We start from the raw sequence: 18,677 nt of genomic DNA on the forward strand, positions 1-18,677 counted from the left end.
CCAGCGTACCATGCCCAGTACGGAAATAGAGGCGGCTTGGTGCCTATCCAGAGACATAAATAGACATGCCATTTCGCAAGCAGAGGCGGGGAACCTTGTAAAGCTGATCGAAGGTATACAGTACGAGGTATATGTCCATACAATAGCTGTCAAACCCGACAGTGGTTTTCCTTCCTAGCCACGTATACAAGACGAATGCCTCTAGACCTGGCAAAATACCGTGCGAGTAGTCAACGCCAACAGCAAGAAGTTCTCCGTATCACCTTTCTTTGTTTTAGGGCGGGCCGTTTTACCCCTGGTGCCTTGCATTACGGGGTACTTCCTTGGCGATTCGACAGATTTTGGGGCCAAATTTCCAGGTTTCGAAAAAAATCACTGAATGACCAGCTAAGTCGCGATTACGAACTTCCTTCTAGAGAATTCGTGATCTACAATGTGTTTGAATGTGCCGATCATCCGTAGCCTGGTCTTAGGAGGCCTTGGAGGGAAATACCTCCGCAATGCACCTTAAATAACTTTTTAGTTTACGAAGTCATGAAACCATCATCGGCCAAAATGTTAAAAAGTCCTCGGGTACAGACGAAACAGCTCGTAGCTGGCGGCCTAAAAGGCCCTCGTTGATTGCATTGATGATTCCCCCATCTCGGTGGATCTGCCCCGTTTATTCAGACTTGAACGCGACGAATTGAAATGGCAGCGCGTTGAGGGTGAGCATACCTTGTTAGGAAGAGATTCGAGAGCTCTCAACATCGTAGAATTTCAGCACCAGGCAGGTCAGAGGCTCGCCCATCAATAATGCGAATCGCTTCAACCGAATCCATGGACAACACATTGGACGAGTTATATTGAAGCGGGAACGTGATGAATATACACGCCCCATAAATTACGAAGTGTTACAAATCCATCCAGCACAGGGACTAGACGTCAAGTTGTCGCTTGACGTAGTCATCAGACCACACTGCAGTGCATGACAGCTGTGAGATCTGATGCCTCCGAGGTAGGCGCGGTGTTCAGTAAAGTGTATACGATGCACTGCTCGATCATGTCTATGGTTAAAAATCAGTTAAGGCCGTGGAGAGACCCACAAAGGCATCCGGTTTTTGGTTGTGTAGCATGAAATCAGCTCATTTGCTTCCTGCTGTGAAAATCGGATTGGCTTTTCGTACTGGACCAGAAAGGTCACAGCAAATAGCTAAAGCGTAATAGCTGCGTGATCAAGCAGGGAAAGGAACAGAAGCCACTCTGAAAGGTTGCAGGGCTTCTCCACCCATCACTCTGTTGTCTGTCTGCCTTTCTAAACACAAGGAAGAGAGAGAACGAGTGGTCGGAATAAGAGTTGTGTGACTTTGGCAGATGACTTGGCTCGATCATGTGTCATTCTGTTGATCATGTGATAATCGCCAAGGCGTTCTAGGCTCATGGAGACCTGGGTATAAAGTGGCTTTGTTGTGGCTCGCACTCAGTTATACCTCTGAATCCTGCTGTAGTCAATCGCCTTCGACAGTCACGATCACACAGCGAGGCTGCTATGATACCCAAACACGAAGCAGGTCTAATTGACTAATAATATATTGTGCTCTCTTGCTCCATAGATTCCTTAGCGGCCAAACTTCAGCGCGGCTTCGCTATTGTTAACCCCGTTCATCGGTTTAAGGTCCTCATTCCAGCAAACCACGTCTCCACGGTCACCATCTTTGCTGAGATGTCACTCGTCAATAACTCGTGTCCCCAATGCCTTAATCGTGATGGGAAGATTAGTCCCCAAGATCACCAAATCCCCTGCGTTATTTCCGCATCTCATAAGAGGACCTTAACAAGTACACCAAATCAAAATTCTCCAGATGTTGCTGATGTCTAGATGCTCTCCCTGCTATCTCAGTCTTCCCCCTTGCAACGACTTGCAGCCCGAATCTGAGAGTCTACTTCCACCTTCATCATGCTGTACGACGTCGTGATCATTGGCGCTGGGCCTTGTGGCTTAGCTGTCGCCTCAAGACTAAGGGAATCTACTCCAGCAGCATTATTTACAGACGATGAGCACGAGAGGTACTGGAAGCGGTTCAATATTTCAGGAACTATCGAGACTGAAAAGAAAACTGCTCGAAAAGGTCGCGGCAGAAGCATCTCTGGCTCTTCAGCCCAATGCAAAAGATCGTGTGTTGTCCTTGATGCGAGCGGCTGTGAATGGATGGCGGCATGGCGTACAAGGTTTCGGAATCTCAAGATCGACTATCTGAGAAGTCCTTTGTTCTTCCATCCTGATCCGCGAGATCGGGATGGCCTCTTGGCATTTGCCCATTTTATGGATCGCTCCGGTGAACTGGAAGAGATTCATCATGTCGTTGGCAAGGAGATCAGCAAGCACAGAGCCAAGAAACAGCGCCAGAAGTAGAGTCCTATCCCGTTCATTGTTAGGATGGCAGTACTGACTGGAGAAGGAAAGTAAGTCGACACCTGAGAATCGATGATCACGATCGGATAGATTACTACACTCCATCTAGTAGGCTGTTTGATGACTACTGTGACGACATCGTCAAGCGGTATCAGTTGCAGCACCTCGTTCATCATGCTCAAGTCATGGACATCACATACGGGGATGTAGGCGATCTCTCTAACAACGACATATTTTCCATTACTACGAACAGAGGACTCTACATGGCGAAGACTGTTGTGCTAGCAGTGGGTCCAGGCGCAAAACCTTGCATCCCGCCAGACTGTGGCCTGCTACAGAATCAAGAAGGAAGCCTCTGCCATTGCTTCGATGCTAATGGTGGTACCCACATACCTGACCACGTGAAACGGAGGATTTCAGCGGGACTGCCAACACATGTTGTTGTAGTTGGAGGCGGGCTGACGAGTGCTCAAATCTCCGATCTTCTACTGCGCTATGGCGTGAGCAAAATATGGTTGCTCCTTCGAGGCAAGTACAAGCTAAAGCATTTTGACGTTGATCTCGAATGGGTCTCAAAGGTGCGCAACCAGCAGATGGCGGTCTTCTGGTCAGCCGATACAGATGAAGGTGGGTCCAAATCGAAGCATGGTACTCCCTTGGCTCCAGCTCTTTGCTCTACGAGTAGAGCTCCTAGCTGACAACGACCACTAGAGCGCTTCGAGCTCCTGAAAGAAGCTCGAAACGGAGGCAGCATAACACCCAAATTCGACAAGATTCTTCAGCAGCACGTGTCGCGAAAACGTCTCGAAACTCTTCCCTATACTCAAATCGACAACGGTACTTGGAATAGGTCCAATCAGACCTGGAGCATAAAACTCTCAAGAGATGTCCCCGAGTTCCCGAGGCACATAGATCACATCATATATGCTACTGGAGTGCCGCCGAAGGTGGAAAACGTTGGCTGTTTGCAACAGCTCCTCGAAGAGCATCCCATTGAGACAATTTCCGGTCTAGCCAAGATCACCGATGACTTGATGTGGAATGCCGAGGTGCCGCTGTTTCTGACCGGTGGTCTTGCGGGTCTGAGACTTGGACCCGGCGCAGCTAACCTAGCTGGGGCCAGACAAGGTGCTGAAAGGATTGCGTGGAAGATCGACGAATTATTGGGCACTGCCTCCTCGAATGAAGATATCAGAGCAAAAGGGGAGTGTCATGGTAAGTGTGAGGACTCAAGCGTTACGCGGCGTGGAAATCTTCGATTGAGGGATGAAAGATTGGCGCAACTTGAGAACAGAAGTGAGTTCACTGGAGGGTTCGCAAATCAATTTGAGGTGCTAGCCTTGCATCACGATTAAGAAGCGTTTCGACCTTACCCAACACGAGTTCTCCCTTCTATCACGTGGTATGGACAAAGGCTCTTAGCGGCGCGCCTGTTGATCATATTACACGCGACTTAGGTAACTATCTAGCACCTCTCAGCTTCAATCAATGGCAAAATCCCCATATCTCCTACTGGCTTTTTTCTCAATAATGCCTCGTGTCCAAAAGCTGGTGTGCGTGCACTCGAACATGACTCGCCCTCACCTCTCAAGATTCAGGGGTATGGTGTGATGCTCAAGCAACGATCATGTTCCAATTGATTGCTCCTGTTACTATCGACAAACCTCACAAAGTGTACCTAACCCACTTATTGTCTAGCTCAGTGATGTCATGCATTCCGCTCCCGATGGCACCTTTCTCTAGGTCCGTGTCAACAGTACCTGTTGCCGCTGCTTCTTGGTCGCGTTTCTTGCTGACGAGGCACATGGAAATATAGAAGACAATGATGGCCAAGAGTTTGATTATGTATCCAATCATCTAGACTGCACGATGTTTAGTAGCAGGTCGAGGAACCACTTCAAATACCACGGAGGAAAATGATAGTGAAAGAATGGGTATCGTGTTGACTTCATGGCCTGAGCCGGTCAGGTGAAGTGATATGGGACAGGCAAGATTAAAATATGTGGAGTGATGCCCAGGGGCTTCGCTATCCTTGAAAGTCTGAGGTCCTGAAACAACACCAGGTCGTTTCCCCTGCTAGAGAAACCAGCAAGCTAGCTTACCGGTGATATTTCCAACACAATAGCTGGTGAAAAGAACGGCACCGGTGAGTTATTTTTTTGGACAGCCAGCAACGTTCGAGCTGACCATAGTCAAACTCTCGCTGAAACCGAGGCCTTGGAAATAGCACAGCTACAGGCCAACCAGACGGCCCCATTGGTTGCTGCTGTTGGGAGATCCCACCAGGAGTGCAGACCAATGATGCATAGTATTCGCTGCGATCATCGCGATGCGCGCGTCTTGAGAGACCTAGAAGAAATGAAGCCACCTCCCAGTAGAACAGTAAATTGCACGCCACCTCCTGGAATCTGAAGATACTGCCTATCTAGTGTATATACGTGGAAAGACTTTATGACAAGCGTTTGATCACGACATTCGCCGTTTCTCAACTGGGTAAATGATCTCCACCGTTATCGACAATGCGTCAATATTCAAGATTGCGCCAGACCTCGTCTAGCACGCGAATTAGTAGCGTATAAAAGTTCCTAATCCTATAAAATCGAAGAAGGGAGGCGGATAGCTAGACTGGGAAATATCATAAATAGCTGAATGGGATTGGTGGTGACTCGGCAAATCTTCCTCGTGGAGATGAGTAAGGCTTGAACACCGGCGGGTGGGAGTGATACCTGGTCGACAACGGTCACGTGACTATCCTGCCAATGGAATATCCTTTCATCAGGCCCGGGAAATCACTGTGAATGGCCCTCTTCGAAGATCATCCAAAAAGAAGAAAGTAGCACAAGCAGTGCTGTTGAGACAGGCCACGAATAATGCGAAGGGCGAACGAAGGCGTACGCTCGAAACGAGTCTGATGCCTAAATATTAATTCAATCAACGGCGGGGACAGTGCTCAGCGCTCCTTCGAAGCCTTATCGACGTCCAATTGATGGGGCTCGTGCAAAGGCTAAAAGGTTCACTCATTAAGCTGCAAGGCACAGCTAGTCGCCTGGACCGAAATCTTGACGTATTAAGCACTGAGGCTGAGTGGCACTGCAATTATGGTTTTTGGGTATACCACTCAGCGAGCGAGTGCACAGGTTGATTTGGTACCGTCCGAGGCCGTTCGCAACGAATGAAGTCGTCCTTGATAGGAAGAACGTTGATTTCAGGGTCGGAAGTCCCTGCTTGAAACCTTTGAGACTGAATCACCGGCTTTGATAGGCTATAAACAGTCATCCTGTCGAAGAGGTCATCAAGAGCCCGATTGGTGAACGGGGTGTTGATGTCGAACATTGACAAGAGGTCCAAGGCTAGAAATAGAGGGTGCTTGGCAACATTAAGCAAGACCAGGGCCAGAGTGCACCGTTACCACACTCCGCGTGACCTTGTGCAAGCTGCAGCAGAAAAGCGAGTGCGTCGACAAGGCAATCAGGTGGGCTTCCACTGCCAGACACTCCACTCGCAAAGACCTTCATCGTCCCAACTATCGTCGGTGGCTTGTTCTCTTCCCTCCAAAATGCATTCTAGCCCCTTAGCCTCGAGGATTGCCCATATCTCTCGGATCTGGTCGAGGTAAGCTACACGCATGGCCCAAGTCATTATCACGCGTGCCGAGGGACCAGGTGCTAGCCACCTGAATATGGCTTTGGACAGCAATTCCGGATGGTCTTCCGAATACATCGTGTCCGCTGCAAGGATAACTTGGGCTTTATCCTGATCGGCCGAGATCTTCTCTCCATCCCCAGTAAAGAGAAAATCAGGTTCATTCCAGTCGAGAGATCCGCAGTTAACCAGGTTTTTGACGAGCGCGGAATTCAGGCTGATGTTGGTCGACAGTGCGGGCAGAATAGGAGCAAGATCGGTCAGATACACAGGTTGCTCCCACAAAGAAGCGGCCGTTAAGCCTACCAAGCCTGTACCTGCCCCTAGCTCTAAGACCGGAACCCTAGAGCGTGATGAGACGATGATATCAAGCTTGTGGAGGAGGCTAGCGAGAATGAAACTCGAGGTCCATGTAACGAGAGTCAAATTCTGCGCTCTCAGCGCAGGTTCTTCAATATGCACCTCGGTCACCGAGCCATCGCGAGATGGGATCAAGAATGACCGCGTCATTGCCTAGACAGACCTTGTGAAATGGATGCCACACGACCTTCCTCCCAAAAGCCTCAAGTCAAGAATTTCCCAGAGACAGAACTATGCTTGGCGCCAAGCATATGTCGCCGACTTACCGAGGCACCACAGCCTCTGCTTCCCCTTTTCACTGGAGCTTTTGCGTCGACATGTGAAGCTCTCCCATCTTCGCTGAAGGCTTTCGCTTAATGACGGCCTATTACACTTTCTGACTACCGAGTACTCTGTACCCGTACCCCAGAAGATGTTCAATCCGCAAGACAACGGCGGTCGTGTGGGGTCTCTGCGCTACCCGTGAGTTTGTCGACAATCTCGTTAGATTTGCTCTCATGTAGGTGGGCCAGAAGAACTCTTGATGCTACAGCAGCAGCATCGATTGATAATGCAAACACGATCAGCTCCTGAACAGCTTGAATAGCTGTTTCATACCATCCGCCTCACGCTCACCACTTCCTCGAGCATAAACTCTTTTTGAACGGCATGGCGCACATGGCTCGGACGTGCGCTTCCTGATTTAGCACAACGACCGCTCAGTCTCCACAGTGTTTTCCTTCTCTCGAAGGTGCCTGGCAATCATTAATGTCGATCTAAGGCCATCCTCGGCGATTTCAGACATCCTGAAGTCCAAATGCACATCGGGCTGATGTCGTCGAGATGAGAATGATCCCACGAGACTTGATAGCTTGGTGATCAACTCCAAACCTGGAGATACGCTTCGGTCTCGGGAGTTTGTATCGTGACGACGTTGCGTCAATTTGAACCAAGAGTTTGCTTCCGCAGGATGATCTGCCTAGTGAGACAATTCTTCGGTGTGATGTTGCCGTCCTTCGCCTATACCCCTGCAAGGGTTTCATCCTTGCAATATCTTGAATCCAGACCTTGCTGTCGGGGCCTTCATCCCGAATTTAAGAGAAGCGGAGGGGACCTCCACGACTCCACAAGCAAGACAGAAGCAAAGTAAGTGAAAGCAGGGGAAAGTGGTTCTTGCGTGAATAGTCTCTCTGAGACTTGCGGGGTTGGACCCGCGAAAAGTAATTATACCTGAACCTTTCCCCATGCTTTCTTGTCATTGATTCCAATTCAAAATATTCTGGAAAGCTGCAAACTTATGGGTCCCGTGTCCATGTCATCGATTGTGGAGTCTGTAGCAAGTCCGCCGGCAAGTTGGCCTGCTCCTAATTACGAAAACCCAGAGACACGTGGGCACGCTGCTTTCTTCATCGTCACCTCGGTTGTTACCACGGTTGTGGTTGCTCTAAGATTGTACTCTCGACATTACATCCTTAGATCTGTGGGCATTGATGATATACTGCTCCTTGCAGGTTATGTACGTGCAGTTCGATTCGTGCTTGCAGTACTAATATTGCTAGGTATTCTCAATTGGCCAGACTCATGCTGAGTACAAGGCCATGACAACATGGGGTTGGAATACGCACCTTTGGGATATTCCACCCAATCGTGTCGCCTATGTTCGCCTCGCCGCCTGGCTGATTGAGTTCTTCTTTCTGGTTGGAACTGCGTGCACGAAAATTTCCATCCTTCTAGTGTATCGAAAGATATCGTCAGGTACTCACACGTTTTGGTTTATCAGACTGACATGGGCTGCCATCGCATTTACAGTATTATATACGGTCGCTCTCTTATTGGAGATCTTCTTGATCTGCCGCCCTTTGAGTTCGTACTGGAACTCCTACAATCCTGCCTACTCCAAGAAGTTCCAATGTGGCAATGAACGTGCTCCTATCATTCTCGGCGCAGCTGCATCAGTTTTCTCCGATGTTTATGCCTCCGCACTGCCTATGTCGCTGACTGCAAGGCTGTCCCTCACAACCCGACAGCGTATAGGCTTATATGTTCTCTTCTCTGCCGGCCTCCTTACTGCTGTCGTCGGGTGTGGAAGGCTCTACTTCCTCTCAAAAGTTACTATAAATTATCAACCCGGTCCTGACACCTATGACACCACCTGGCTGGGCTGGCCAACTTTCGTGAGTTTCCCGCCTCCCTGGACGATCAGCGCTAAGAGTCAGCAGGCCTTAACTGATCTGGAAGCCCATCTAGCCATCATTTGCGCTTCAGCTCCCGCCCTGAAAGCGCTGTTCAAGCGGCGGGTTTCTCCTCAACTATCCAATATTCATGCATCCATTCGGACGAATTCTTTTCGCCGCGCTCCATCTCGCTCATACCGAACGAACGGAAGTCATCATTCGGAGTCAACGAAACAACCGCATGCACGTTCTTCACATGCAACATTTGAGTCCGAATCACCTGCTATCAATGAGTGCGAGCAGGACATTGAAAGCCTTTCTCTTCAAAGCTACAATTTCGATAAGCCATTGGCATCTCGGGCAGTCCGTATCGGTGAGCTGCAACGGCGATAGAATGATCGATAAGTCGGTATGGCATATCATATCCCAAATCTTCTCTTCCGCACAGCTCATTGGTCACAGTTCAATAACTTGGCATGTGATTGGTTAGCAGGGCAAAGGCCGCTTTCACTTGAAATGTCAGCCATACAGAGGAATCGGGATTTAGGAATTTTAACTTATGAAGCTACGCAACTTTCCGCTACGCAACTTTCCCATGGTGTCCCAGTCGTTGAGGCGTGTATTATGTGTTGGTATGTATCAGCACTAACCTGGAAATGTTCGTGGGAACGAGAAGCCACAGATTAATGACTTGAAGTGCTCAATTTTCATTGTTTGCCAATTGTCTTCCATGTCTGCGAGAGAGTTATACTCAGCGTACAACACTATTCAATTTCTAATGACGAGTATGCAAATGCCAAATTATGTCACATATACCCAACTATTAGTCCAGCCTTAATGCAAATCAACCTCCTCGAGCTAGGCACCAGGTGCAGGCGACCTTCTCTGCAAGAACGCATCCGTCCGAAACAGCCCATAGGCACCGCCAGCCGTGTCGGCTATCGTAATCGTTGGAGCTACTGTAACTTGAGGTGCGAATAACAAGTCCTTGCACCAGCAACCAAGCTTTTTGAACTTAGCCCACCACGACGCTTGGACCACCGGATTATCATAGCAACCACCAATCAAAAGGCATTGAGATGAGCATTGACCACCGTCTCTGCTAAGAAACGGCCAAATCGACGTATTCATGAGTAGTTTGCGATAGCATCTGTCATTCAATGGTCTGGACGTCCTTCGCTCATCCGTGCACAACAAGTCTATATCGGCAAGATCATTGAAAAATTGATTTCACGGACCAGGACGAGCATTGTTTCACAAGCTTCGGGACAAGCACGTGTTTTGATCGTGGTGTTTATGATCTTTCTAGGTCGTGGATGATTCTCGAGATGCCTTTCTTCTCCCTCTGGCATCGTTGCAGGCACAAAACTTATGGATATCGCATGCCTGATCGCTGTGACGCTCGGTGTCTTGGTCGGCAAAGGCACAGCAGAGTCAGTCACCAAATGTGGCAATTCTGGACCCGACAGCTACTACAATTCGACTACTCTCCCCTACGTCTGTACGTTAACATTCAGGTCAGAACTTTGATTTGAGCCGGCCCTGACGTCAACATTCAGTTTACAACAATCCATAGGGAAATGACGAGTCTGGATTCTCCTGCATGACAGTAGGGAGGAGTCGGCGAGTTTCCCTCAGAGAAAGAGATTGACGGCTTTTACAGGTCAAAAACAACGGAACCGCTTTCGATGCGACGTGGCGATGGCTCAACAACTCCGACAAAATCCACGCCTATCCTCACTTTAAACTCGACTCTACTTTATACCCCTTATCACTCATGGAGCTATCAGCGGTGGAGTTTACTGGTGACTGGGGCGTCAATGTGACGTCGGCATTAGGAGAAAATACGAAGACCCGACAACAAGCGTTGAACGACAACAACGTCCAGTATAATGTGGCCCTGGGCATGTTCCTCGACGCGAACGAGACGCAGGCGCAGGCAGATCTACCACATTACGAGGTCATGGTGTGGCTGTCATATTCCTATAACGTCTATCCAGTCGGCATAGATACTTCCAGCCTTGACAAGGATCAGTATATCGTGAATGGAACCAGATTGTAAAATTACCTCTCGAGTCGAAAGTTGAGTAAACATTTCTTTTCCACAGGAAAGCTAACGCATATCATCTTTCAGCTTCCTATACCATGGAAACAACACTCAGGGCCAGACGGTCTGCTCATGGCTCCCGGAGAATAATCTTACCCACACGTCCGGCGACTTCTCTCCTCTCGTTCACTATCTCTGGCAGTTTAACTTCATGCCGCAAAATATCTACTTAGGCACGATACAGTTCGGCACCGAGACCTTCCATGCGACGAGCGAAGTCTCATTCTCTGCCGGTAACTACAGTTTGAGCATAAGCCATGATGAGAATCTGCAAGTGCCGAAGCTTGAGGCTCCAAAGCTGGTCAAAATCCCGGATCAGGTACCGACGATGGCAAGATTTGAAAGTGGAGTGAGTCCTGGCGCGTTACATCGGCCGTGCTTGATGGCTTTCTTGATTCTGTCGACGCTGCTGGTGTTGCACTGTTGAAAAGCTTCAGGTGATCAAGGAGCCATACCCAATAAATTTTCTCAAGTCTACCAATCACTACGTGACAATAGACCCAATCTGTCAATTACAAGTCTCATAATCTTAAGGTCTTGAATTCTATGCGAGATGCCATAATTGGTCTTCTAGGTGATCTTAGAGGTAGATTGAGTCACCACAAGCCACAAGAAGTATTGGGGTGTTGCCAGAATCATCGAAACTCTTGATGTTCTTGAACTTTTCACTCATACTCTGCGGTTGACTTGACATCACTGTAAATGCTTCCCATACAGGACAAAACCTACTTGTCTAAGCCTCAAGCTTAGTGATACAAGACTGTGTTCATGTGCTTGCTATATTTCAGTATACTAGCTGTTTATCTAAGCCACTCACATACAACCGTTTTGAGCATCTGAGTATGCATCTAGAAGATGTACAGATGAGTCTTGTCGGATTTTCAACGAATGTCCATTTGCTAATCTTCCTTGCCAATGTCGGCGCTGCAAGGAAATTCAGAAGCGATTGGCGATCTTGCCAACAACGCTGGTGCGACGCGCGCCCTGAACAGCCTGACTCTGGCGGCGAATCGTCTCAACGAATTCCTTGTCGTTATCGACGTGCCCGTCAAACGACCATAACGAAGGGCAAGGACCGATCTTGCGGCGGAAGATTGTTGTTTTGATCCACCATGGGAGAACTGTTCCAACTTGATGGCGCATGAATGTACGTGTGGGAATCGCAAAGATGTAGTCAAGCTCCTCCTGTTATCTGTGATTAGCAAAGTGGGAAATTTCCAGAGATGTTGGAGACATACCAGGGTACGCTGCTTGGTTTCTGGGAGGAACAAGAAGATCATGATAAGAGCAATAATGTTCAACCCGGCGTAGAAGCCAAACGCACCAGTCGGAGTCATGGCTGAAAGCATACGTGGGAAGGTAATGGAAAGTACAGCTGCCCAGAAGAGGCATGTCGCCACTGCCCACGCCATACCAACTTCACGATGCGACAGTGGGAACACCTCAGCGGAATACGTGAAAGGCACAGGGCCTTCACCTGGCGAGTAGAAAGCGGCGAACTAAATTTTGGTTAGATGGCTACTAAATATACGCACTGTGAGTTGCACTCACTAGGTAGATGAAAAGAGCTACAAGGCCCAGATGTGCTTTGTTGCCTTCGGGAATGAGATAGCAAAGACCAGCTGCTAAAAGCGTCCATGCCATTTGCGGGAAAGTAAACAGAAGTAGAGATCGTCGGCCAAAGGTGTCAATGGTCCAGATGGCAGGCCAAGCGAAAACGAAATTGACAAGACCGAACCCCCATGATGCTAAAAGCGATTCTGTGACAGATGCACCAGCCTGCTCGAATACTGTCGAACTGTAAAAGGCGATAATATTGACTAAAGCTAGTTAGCCACTATGTGTGAAGATATTCTTGGATCTTGAGAAGGCCATACTTCCACACATTTGCTGAGCAATCATGACAGTGAAGGATGCCAGAGTCGCCCGACGGACACGAGGGATGGTGAAAAGTTGGATGAACCGAGTAACATAGGTGGTCTGCCTCGAAACTAAGGTTGCTTCCATCTGAAGTTGAGCGTAGATATAGTACAAGTCACGGGCCGCTTGAAGTTCGGTGTTTCGAAGACGCTTGAGCGACTGGAAGGCCTTGCGGTAATAACCCTTCTTGATGTACCAGCGGGGGGATTCTAACGCCGTCAGCAAACAATGCAAGGCCGTGCTTGGAGACACCGCTTGCCTACCTGGACAGAAGTATATTCCGACAAGAAGCGGCAGCGCTGGAATCAAGGCAGATCCGAATTGAAGCCGCCAGGAAATGGCCCCTGTATCTTTGACTGCTAAGTTGGCACATGTGCCCAAGAAAATCCCAAAGGCTGTCCACATCTGCCAACTCATGACTAGTCCTCCACGTACAGCTGCTGGCGCATTCTCGGCACTGAAAATTGGTACAGTGGAGCCTTTACATCCCATTCCAATCCCGAGCAAGAGACGGGTGACCAGGAGTTGCTCCCAAGCTTTGATTGCGGTTAGAATAAGGAAACCGAGAAACAGCAGAACACTTACTTTGAGCGACAGCACTACCGATAGGCGCGAGGAGACAAAACACTGCAGAGACAAAAATCGTCCCACGACGTCCGAAATAGTTGTTCAAAGGGTCGGAGCACCAACAGCCACTGTACTGTGATCAGATCCTTTAATTTTTGCAGGATTGTACGCAGAACTTACAGGAAAGCGGATGCAATATATGGACCTGCGTTGATCAATCCCTGGTACCATTGATTCCGAGCTGCGTTTGGATTTGGCACGCCGTTAATGTCATCACTGATGGGTATCCCCAAGGCATCAGGAAACGATAAATTTGCGCCATTTGAGCCAGTCTGATCCCAGCCTTGAACGGCAGCGCCGACGGAGCAAAGAATGATGGTGAAGTATAACGATTTTGGTTGACGCCACTTGTGTAAAACTTCATTTCGGATGGCTTCTTTCTCAGGCTCAGTAAGCCCAGGAACCGATTCAAAAGCCGGAGGGTCTTTGGCGACAAGGGCACCTCTCACAAGGAGAGGCGACATGTCATTAAAATCATTATCCTTGGCGAAGTCTTCCACATTCTTGGTCACCTCTTCATTCGACAGATGAGCCAGAGGGTTCTTGATTCTTGATCATGTTAGTGACCTGGAATTTGTTCATGACGAGGACATACTTTGCTGCAGTACTGTTTTGCACATCTAGATGAGTTGTAGCCTCCTTCTCGCCAACATATTTCTCATCATCACTGTCAAATGTCAGTATGAGCCTAAGCATAGTGCTACTACACCTACTGCACCGGCACCTCCTGGTTGATATCTTCTTTGGTAGCCATGTTGGGCTAATATCTGCTTACAGGTAAATTGAAGATAGGACGAGACAAAAGTGCGCAGATAGCTTGCCTTTTAAGAGCTCCAGCTCCAGCTACCAGCTCTAGGCTGGGTAGCGTGAAGCCATGGATGATGGCCTCCGCGGCTCCTGCTTAAACCCTGATGATCATACATGATCAGGACATTGCAACTCAAGCCTCACAAACCCTGTGCGAAAAGGGTTCTTGGGCCCACAGTCATATTGGAGTCTGCCCAAGGGTACTGGTCTGACTGTGCACGAGACTTGATCTGATTTCCCCAGTCTATCGGGATATCCTGTTGGTGGACTGGATTCACGACTGACTGCGCTACTCCTTGGCTAGTCATTCAAATAGAAATATATCTGTTGATCAACGGGTCGTGTCCGGATCGACGTTGCAATGATGGAGTTGGTGGGCTGACCAAGGTTACTTGGCTGAAAGGCTTGACACCCTTGTCAGTTCTTGATTTTCGGCCACTCGGAGCCAAGCTTGCAGATTGCGGTGCTTAGCAAGGCGGTTATCATCTTGTCTGTCTTGGGTAAAGCTTTTGTCGCTAAAGCTTGCTGGACGGCTACCACGGCAGCTACCATGTCGATCACGCCCATTAGAATGTCCTTCTTCAGTACTCCGTAATCTGGCATTGGATCTCGCAGCTGGTTTCATCTGGTCTCGCACAATCAACAAACCAGGGATCGAAGTACTCCTAGGTGCGCCATTGTGTGATGGCACTGCTGTTGACTAGATCCATGGAGCTTTCATGGACAGCTTGACTTACTGTACCTTTCGGCACATCTTGCTGGAGTGCATCATCGGCTTTAGCTTAGTGGGCCACCCGTGGGGACTTTGTGGAGATCCTTTCGAGATTCTTCTAGTCCTTCTTAGTTAGTGGAGCAATGCTCTGTATGATGCCGATATCGTCTTCTCATTGACTCAACATATCGGCTATGATGGCCCGGCCACAGTCAAATGCTACCCTCATTAGCTTATGGCTGATTGCATAGAGCCCTGTTGTAGTGGGTACACGGCACGAGAAGCTAGAGCGTCATATGTCAGATTTCCCTTGGGTCAGCGTTGCTTTGTCTGCTCGACGTCACGATTGATTGCCTTGCACACAGCGTCCTGACGTCTTCGAGCATTTTACCATAGATGTCATTGTCACATGATCGCTGCAACAGCCTTCAGCTACATTTCGGAGAGCAAGACGACAAAGAACTATGCACCAAGTCCTAGGGCGCTTAAGCCACAAACGTCTTCTTCATACACGCGTCGCTCCACACAATCCTGTGGGACTAGGCTATTTGGTCTGCCACCTTTGGTCTGAATGGTCTGAATGGTTAGTGCATGGTCGCTACGGAATTAAGAGGCCTCAATTTCGACTGTTATGAAGAGATTACAGCCATGTATAAGGCGTCCAGAGTGTCCGGGGGGCTCAGACATGCATATACCCCATACTCCGCGCGGAAGGTGCACCCCTTTGGCATGGATGAATGTTTCAATATGGCTCGACGGGATGCCAGGACAGCGTATGGAGGAGGGAGTAGTTAGTGCGGCTAGTGTGTCTGATATGTACTCAGTCCCATTCCAGAATCTCTCGTGATATCATTGACCGTATCCCCAGATTGGAAAGCTGTTATCGCACATACGAGCCCTCGACTCTAGTCCCTGAACGATTGCGACGAGCATTACGCCGTATCGAGTACTAGGTGCATTCCATAGTGACCGGTTCTTCAGTCGCGTCATCCTCGAATTCATTACCCTGCGAGATCAGCGGTGCGAACCATAAGGGAGGCGGTCATACTGTGCGAGTCCACCAGTGGTAGATTAAAGTATCCGAGTTCAAGCAGTATTTCTCTCTTCATGGAATATAGGCGCTTGCAGGCTTACATGATTTAAAAAGAGTAACACTGCCTTTCCAATAGCCACGAATCGTTGTGTCTCCCATGTTTAATACTCTTGTGTCTCCCATCTTTCGCAGACGCTGCAGCCCGAGATGCAGGGGCACTAAGTGAGCAGCTCATTGTGAACGAAGATACCACCGGCCCAAAGACACGAATGCTGCAGGATGTATGGGGAGTATGATACTACGTCGCGGATCTACCACGGGACTTTGGAAATTCAAGGAGTTCTGTAGAGGCTCCACATTGGAATAAGGGAATACATCCTTGGAATAACTCCTATAACTCACGAAAAGTTATGTATTCACCTGGCGACTTCAAAGTTAATGATTCATAAGCCATCTAAGGATAATATGGTGAGCGGTTTTCAAGGTTGAGATCGTCATGAGATTGGAACCAAGACCAAGTAGACGACAGTGTTCTCTTAGTTCTCCGTAAGGTGAACCTCAGAGATTAGCTTACTGGTGTTACAAGACAGCTTTAGTACAGCCCGGCTAGAAACTCACACATGAGGATTGTCAGATTTGGGAGAGTTAATGCCAGTTGTTTAAAACCGAGGCAAACGCGGTTAAATATTCACGCAGGGCACGCCCACTCTCGGAAGGGAATAATCCGTCTTCCGAGCCCGACTACGGGCCGGAGGTCAGTCCCTACATAGCTATGTAATATTGAATTTGCTACCATTGATGAACTACCCTCTGTCCTCATGATTGGCATTCCAGACCTGGGAATGCCGAGATCATGTTAAGGACCCTTACGCCAGAAGTCATTGAAAGATCAAAAGTCATAGAACGATTTCTTAAGGTACCATGTTTGCAAGGCAGGCCGCGCGAAGCTGTCGATACGCCGATTTTCGCACCAACAGCCTTGTGTCCGATGTCGCCCAATTTAGCACCTCGCAGAATTTCCGGATAAAGCAATCACCCCTATCCCGACCTTTGCCGAAAGGCACCTGGGACAGCCATATGCATGTTGTCGACCCTGAAGTATTCCCCCTTGATGCCAGCGCCCAATATATACCTCATCCCCACACCTTGGCGGATGCCAAGGCGTTTTATTTTCAATTTGGAATCAAGAACATGGTGTTTGTTCAGCCGTCAATCTATGCTAATGACAACTCGTGCATGTTGACCGCCTTGAAAGAAGTAAACCCCAAACAGGGCCGAGCAGTCGTTAGCCTCGACCCTGCAACAGTCGACCAAGATACGTTACGAGAATGGCATTCCATCGGAGTCCGGGGAGTGCGACTCAATATCGTATCCGTGGGCCGAGAGCTTTCTGATACCGAGCTTCGAGCAGAACTGGAATCGTACGCTAGCATTTTGAAACCCCGAAACTGGGTGCTTCAGCTTTATATCCCAATGAGACTCACCACTCCTCTTGCAAAAATTGTGCCTGATCTCGGGCTCAAGGTTTGCATAGATCACTTTGGATGGCCGTCGCAATTAGAGCTACATGACCCATCTCGAGCAAATGATCCTTATTCGCTTGCCGGATTTGGGTCGCTTGTCCAACTCCTGCAGGATGACACATGGGTCAAATTATCTGCCCCTTACAGACTATCCAAAGACCCTGAAATGCGTGACCTTGATCCTATAGGACGAGAATTGATAAGAAAGGCACCGAATCGGGTCGTATATTCTACCGACTGGCCGCATACGAGATTTGACAACATTGATTCTGGGCTGTTCATTGAAAAATGCTATGAATGGTGCGGAGGTGACACTTATCTTATTGAGAGATTGTTCAGGAAGAATGCAGAAGAGCTTTGGGACGCGAATCATGTGGAATGAATACAACATGTGGGTGAAGTCACAATCTCTGACGCGATCAGACTCATCACGTAAACTCGATTTTGGAAATATGCGGAATTGCCTCGGTGCTACGTCCCTTTTCGTCAATGCAAGAAGCAAAGTGCCACTATGTTCCGAAGGTGCCTCGTGGTTTGCCTTTTCAGCGCTACCGTGGTCTTCATCAATGCGCTTTCTGGGTTTACGCGAGGACAAAGACAAGAGGTTCTGAATGCTGAGTTCGGAGTTTCTGCAGCAACCCCGAAATCGAGAGCAGTGCCACATTTCTCCCTCGAATAAAATGCCCACCGCCGTGGATATGGCTTCCAGGTCTATTCTTCTACCAAGGTCGGGCATGCACGGATTCCTTGACATCTCCAAAGATATTCGGGCTCCCACATGCCGGTCTTCAACCCCAATCTTCATTCCTTTCTCTTCCCAGTCATGCCTTCTACAACAGACAGTTCTCTCTTATATCTCCGAGGGGTGGCCAGCTTCACAGATCATCGTCATCGACAACACCGGTAGATCTAATGCGTCAGCAGGCACCTCGTACGCGGACGAGCAGGCGTTCTTGAACTATTCTCTCCTTCTGCTAGAGTATGGTGTCAACATTTACCGTACCCCTACATGGCAGACTTCCTCACAGACACAGAACCTCCTGACTCAGCTAGCTATTGAGCAGGGATGGCCGAGATTTTACCAAAGCCACCAACACGTCATCGTTCGCCATCACAGAGAGTTTGATACAAGCAAAAACCACTCATTTTAACAACGAATATTGGAAAAATCCTATGAGAGGGCTTCAGAAGCTGACGCAAAATGTGCATTGTCATTCTTCCACTACGATTGGCTCAGCCACGTTAATTTCCATGCGGCTTCATACATAGGGCCCTGGGACACCTTGATTCCATTGTATCCGGCAGACTGTGAGTAATACAGTCGCGTGCGAATGAAAGGCTATGCCATTACCGAGTTTGACGCAGGCGACGTCTTCGAGGTAGCTTCCTGCTTGTCGAATC

The 18,677-nt window shown here is 48.7% G+C and overlaps 6 protein-coding genes across 6 annotated transcripts; 4 read left to right on the forward strand and 2 right to left on the reverse strand.

Annotated features, from left to right (window-relative positions):
- Window positions 1-1,936: 1,936 nt before the first annotated feature.
- On the forward strand, window positions 1,937-3,747 carry A1O9_03785 (uncharacterized protein; the record flags this gene model as incomplete). Its single annotated transcript, XM_013406078.1, has 3 exons — window positions 1,937-2,388; window positions 2,436-3,019; window positions 3,104-3,747. 3 exons carry the CDS (start codon window positions 1,937-1,939, stop codon window positions 3,745-3,747), a joined length of 1,680 nt encoding a protein of 559 aa, XP_013261532.1.
- Window positions 3,748-5,860: 2,113 nt separating this feature from the next.
- A1O9_03786 (uncharacterized protein) lies at window positions 5,861-6,544 on the reverse strand (the record flags this gene model as incomplete). The annotated part of the gene is made up of 1 exon (XM_013406079.1): window positions 5,861-6,544. One exon carries the CDS (start codon window positions 6,542-6,544, stop codon window positions 5,861-5,863), a length of 684 nt encoding a protein of 227 aa, XP_013261533.1.
- A 1,141-nt stretch (window positions 6,545-7,685) lies between these two features.
- Window positions 7,686-8,940, forward strand: A1O9_03787 (uncharacterized protein; the record flags this gene model as incomplete). Its single annotated transcript, XM_013406080.1, has 2 exons — window positions 7,686-7,889; window positions 7,933-8,940. 2 exons carry the CDS (start codon window positions 7,686-7,688, stop codon window positions 8,938-8,940), a joined length of 1,212 nt encoding a protein of 403 aa, XP_013261534.1.
- A 1,384-nt stretch (window positions 8,941-10,324) lies between these two features.
- A1O9_03788 (uncharacterized protein) lies at window positions 10,325-11,081 on the forward strand (the record flags this gene model as incomplete). Its single annotated transcript, XM_013406081.1, has 2 exons — window positions 10,325-10,605; window positions 10,682-11,081. 2 exons carry the CDS (start codon window positions 10,325-10,327, stop codon window positions 11,079-11,081), a joined length of 681 nt encoding a protein of 226 aa, XP_013261535.1.
- A 509-nt stretch (window positions 11,082-11,590) lies between these two features.
- On the reverse strand, window positions 11,591-13,955 carry A1O9_03789 (uncharacterized protein; the record flags this gene model as incomplete). The annotated part of the gene is made up of 9 exons (XM_013406082.1): window positions 11,591-11,839; window positions 11,893-12,153; window positions 12,206-12,474; window positions 12,532-12,783; window positions 12,838-13,110; window positions 13,160-13,269; window positions 13,322-13,750; window positions 13,797-13,868; window positions 13,915-13,955. 9 exons carry the CDS (start codon window positions 13,953-13,955, stop codon window positions 11,591-11,593), a joined length of 1,956 nt encoding a protein of 651 aa, XP_013261536.1.
- Window positions 13,956-16,674: 2,719 nt separating this feature from the next.
- A1O9_03790 (uncharacterized protein) lies at window positions 16,675-17,658 on the forward strand (the record flags this gene model as incomplete). The annotated part of the gene is made up of 1 exon (XM_013406083.1): window positions 16,675-17,658. One exon carries the CDS (start codon window positions 16,675-16,677, stop codon window positions 17,656-17,658), a length of 984 nt encoding a protein of 327 aa, XP_013261537.1.
- Window positions 17,659-18,677: the final 1,019 nt, after the last annotated feature.

This window comes from Exophiala aquamarina, assembly GCF_000709125.1.
Source record: "Exophiala aquamarina CBS 119918 chromosome Unknown aczIA-supercont1.3, whole genome shotgun sequence".
NCBI lineage: Eukaryota > Fungi > Ascomycota > Eurotiomycetes > Chaetothyriales > Herpotrichiellaceae > Exophiala > Exophiala aquamarina.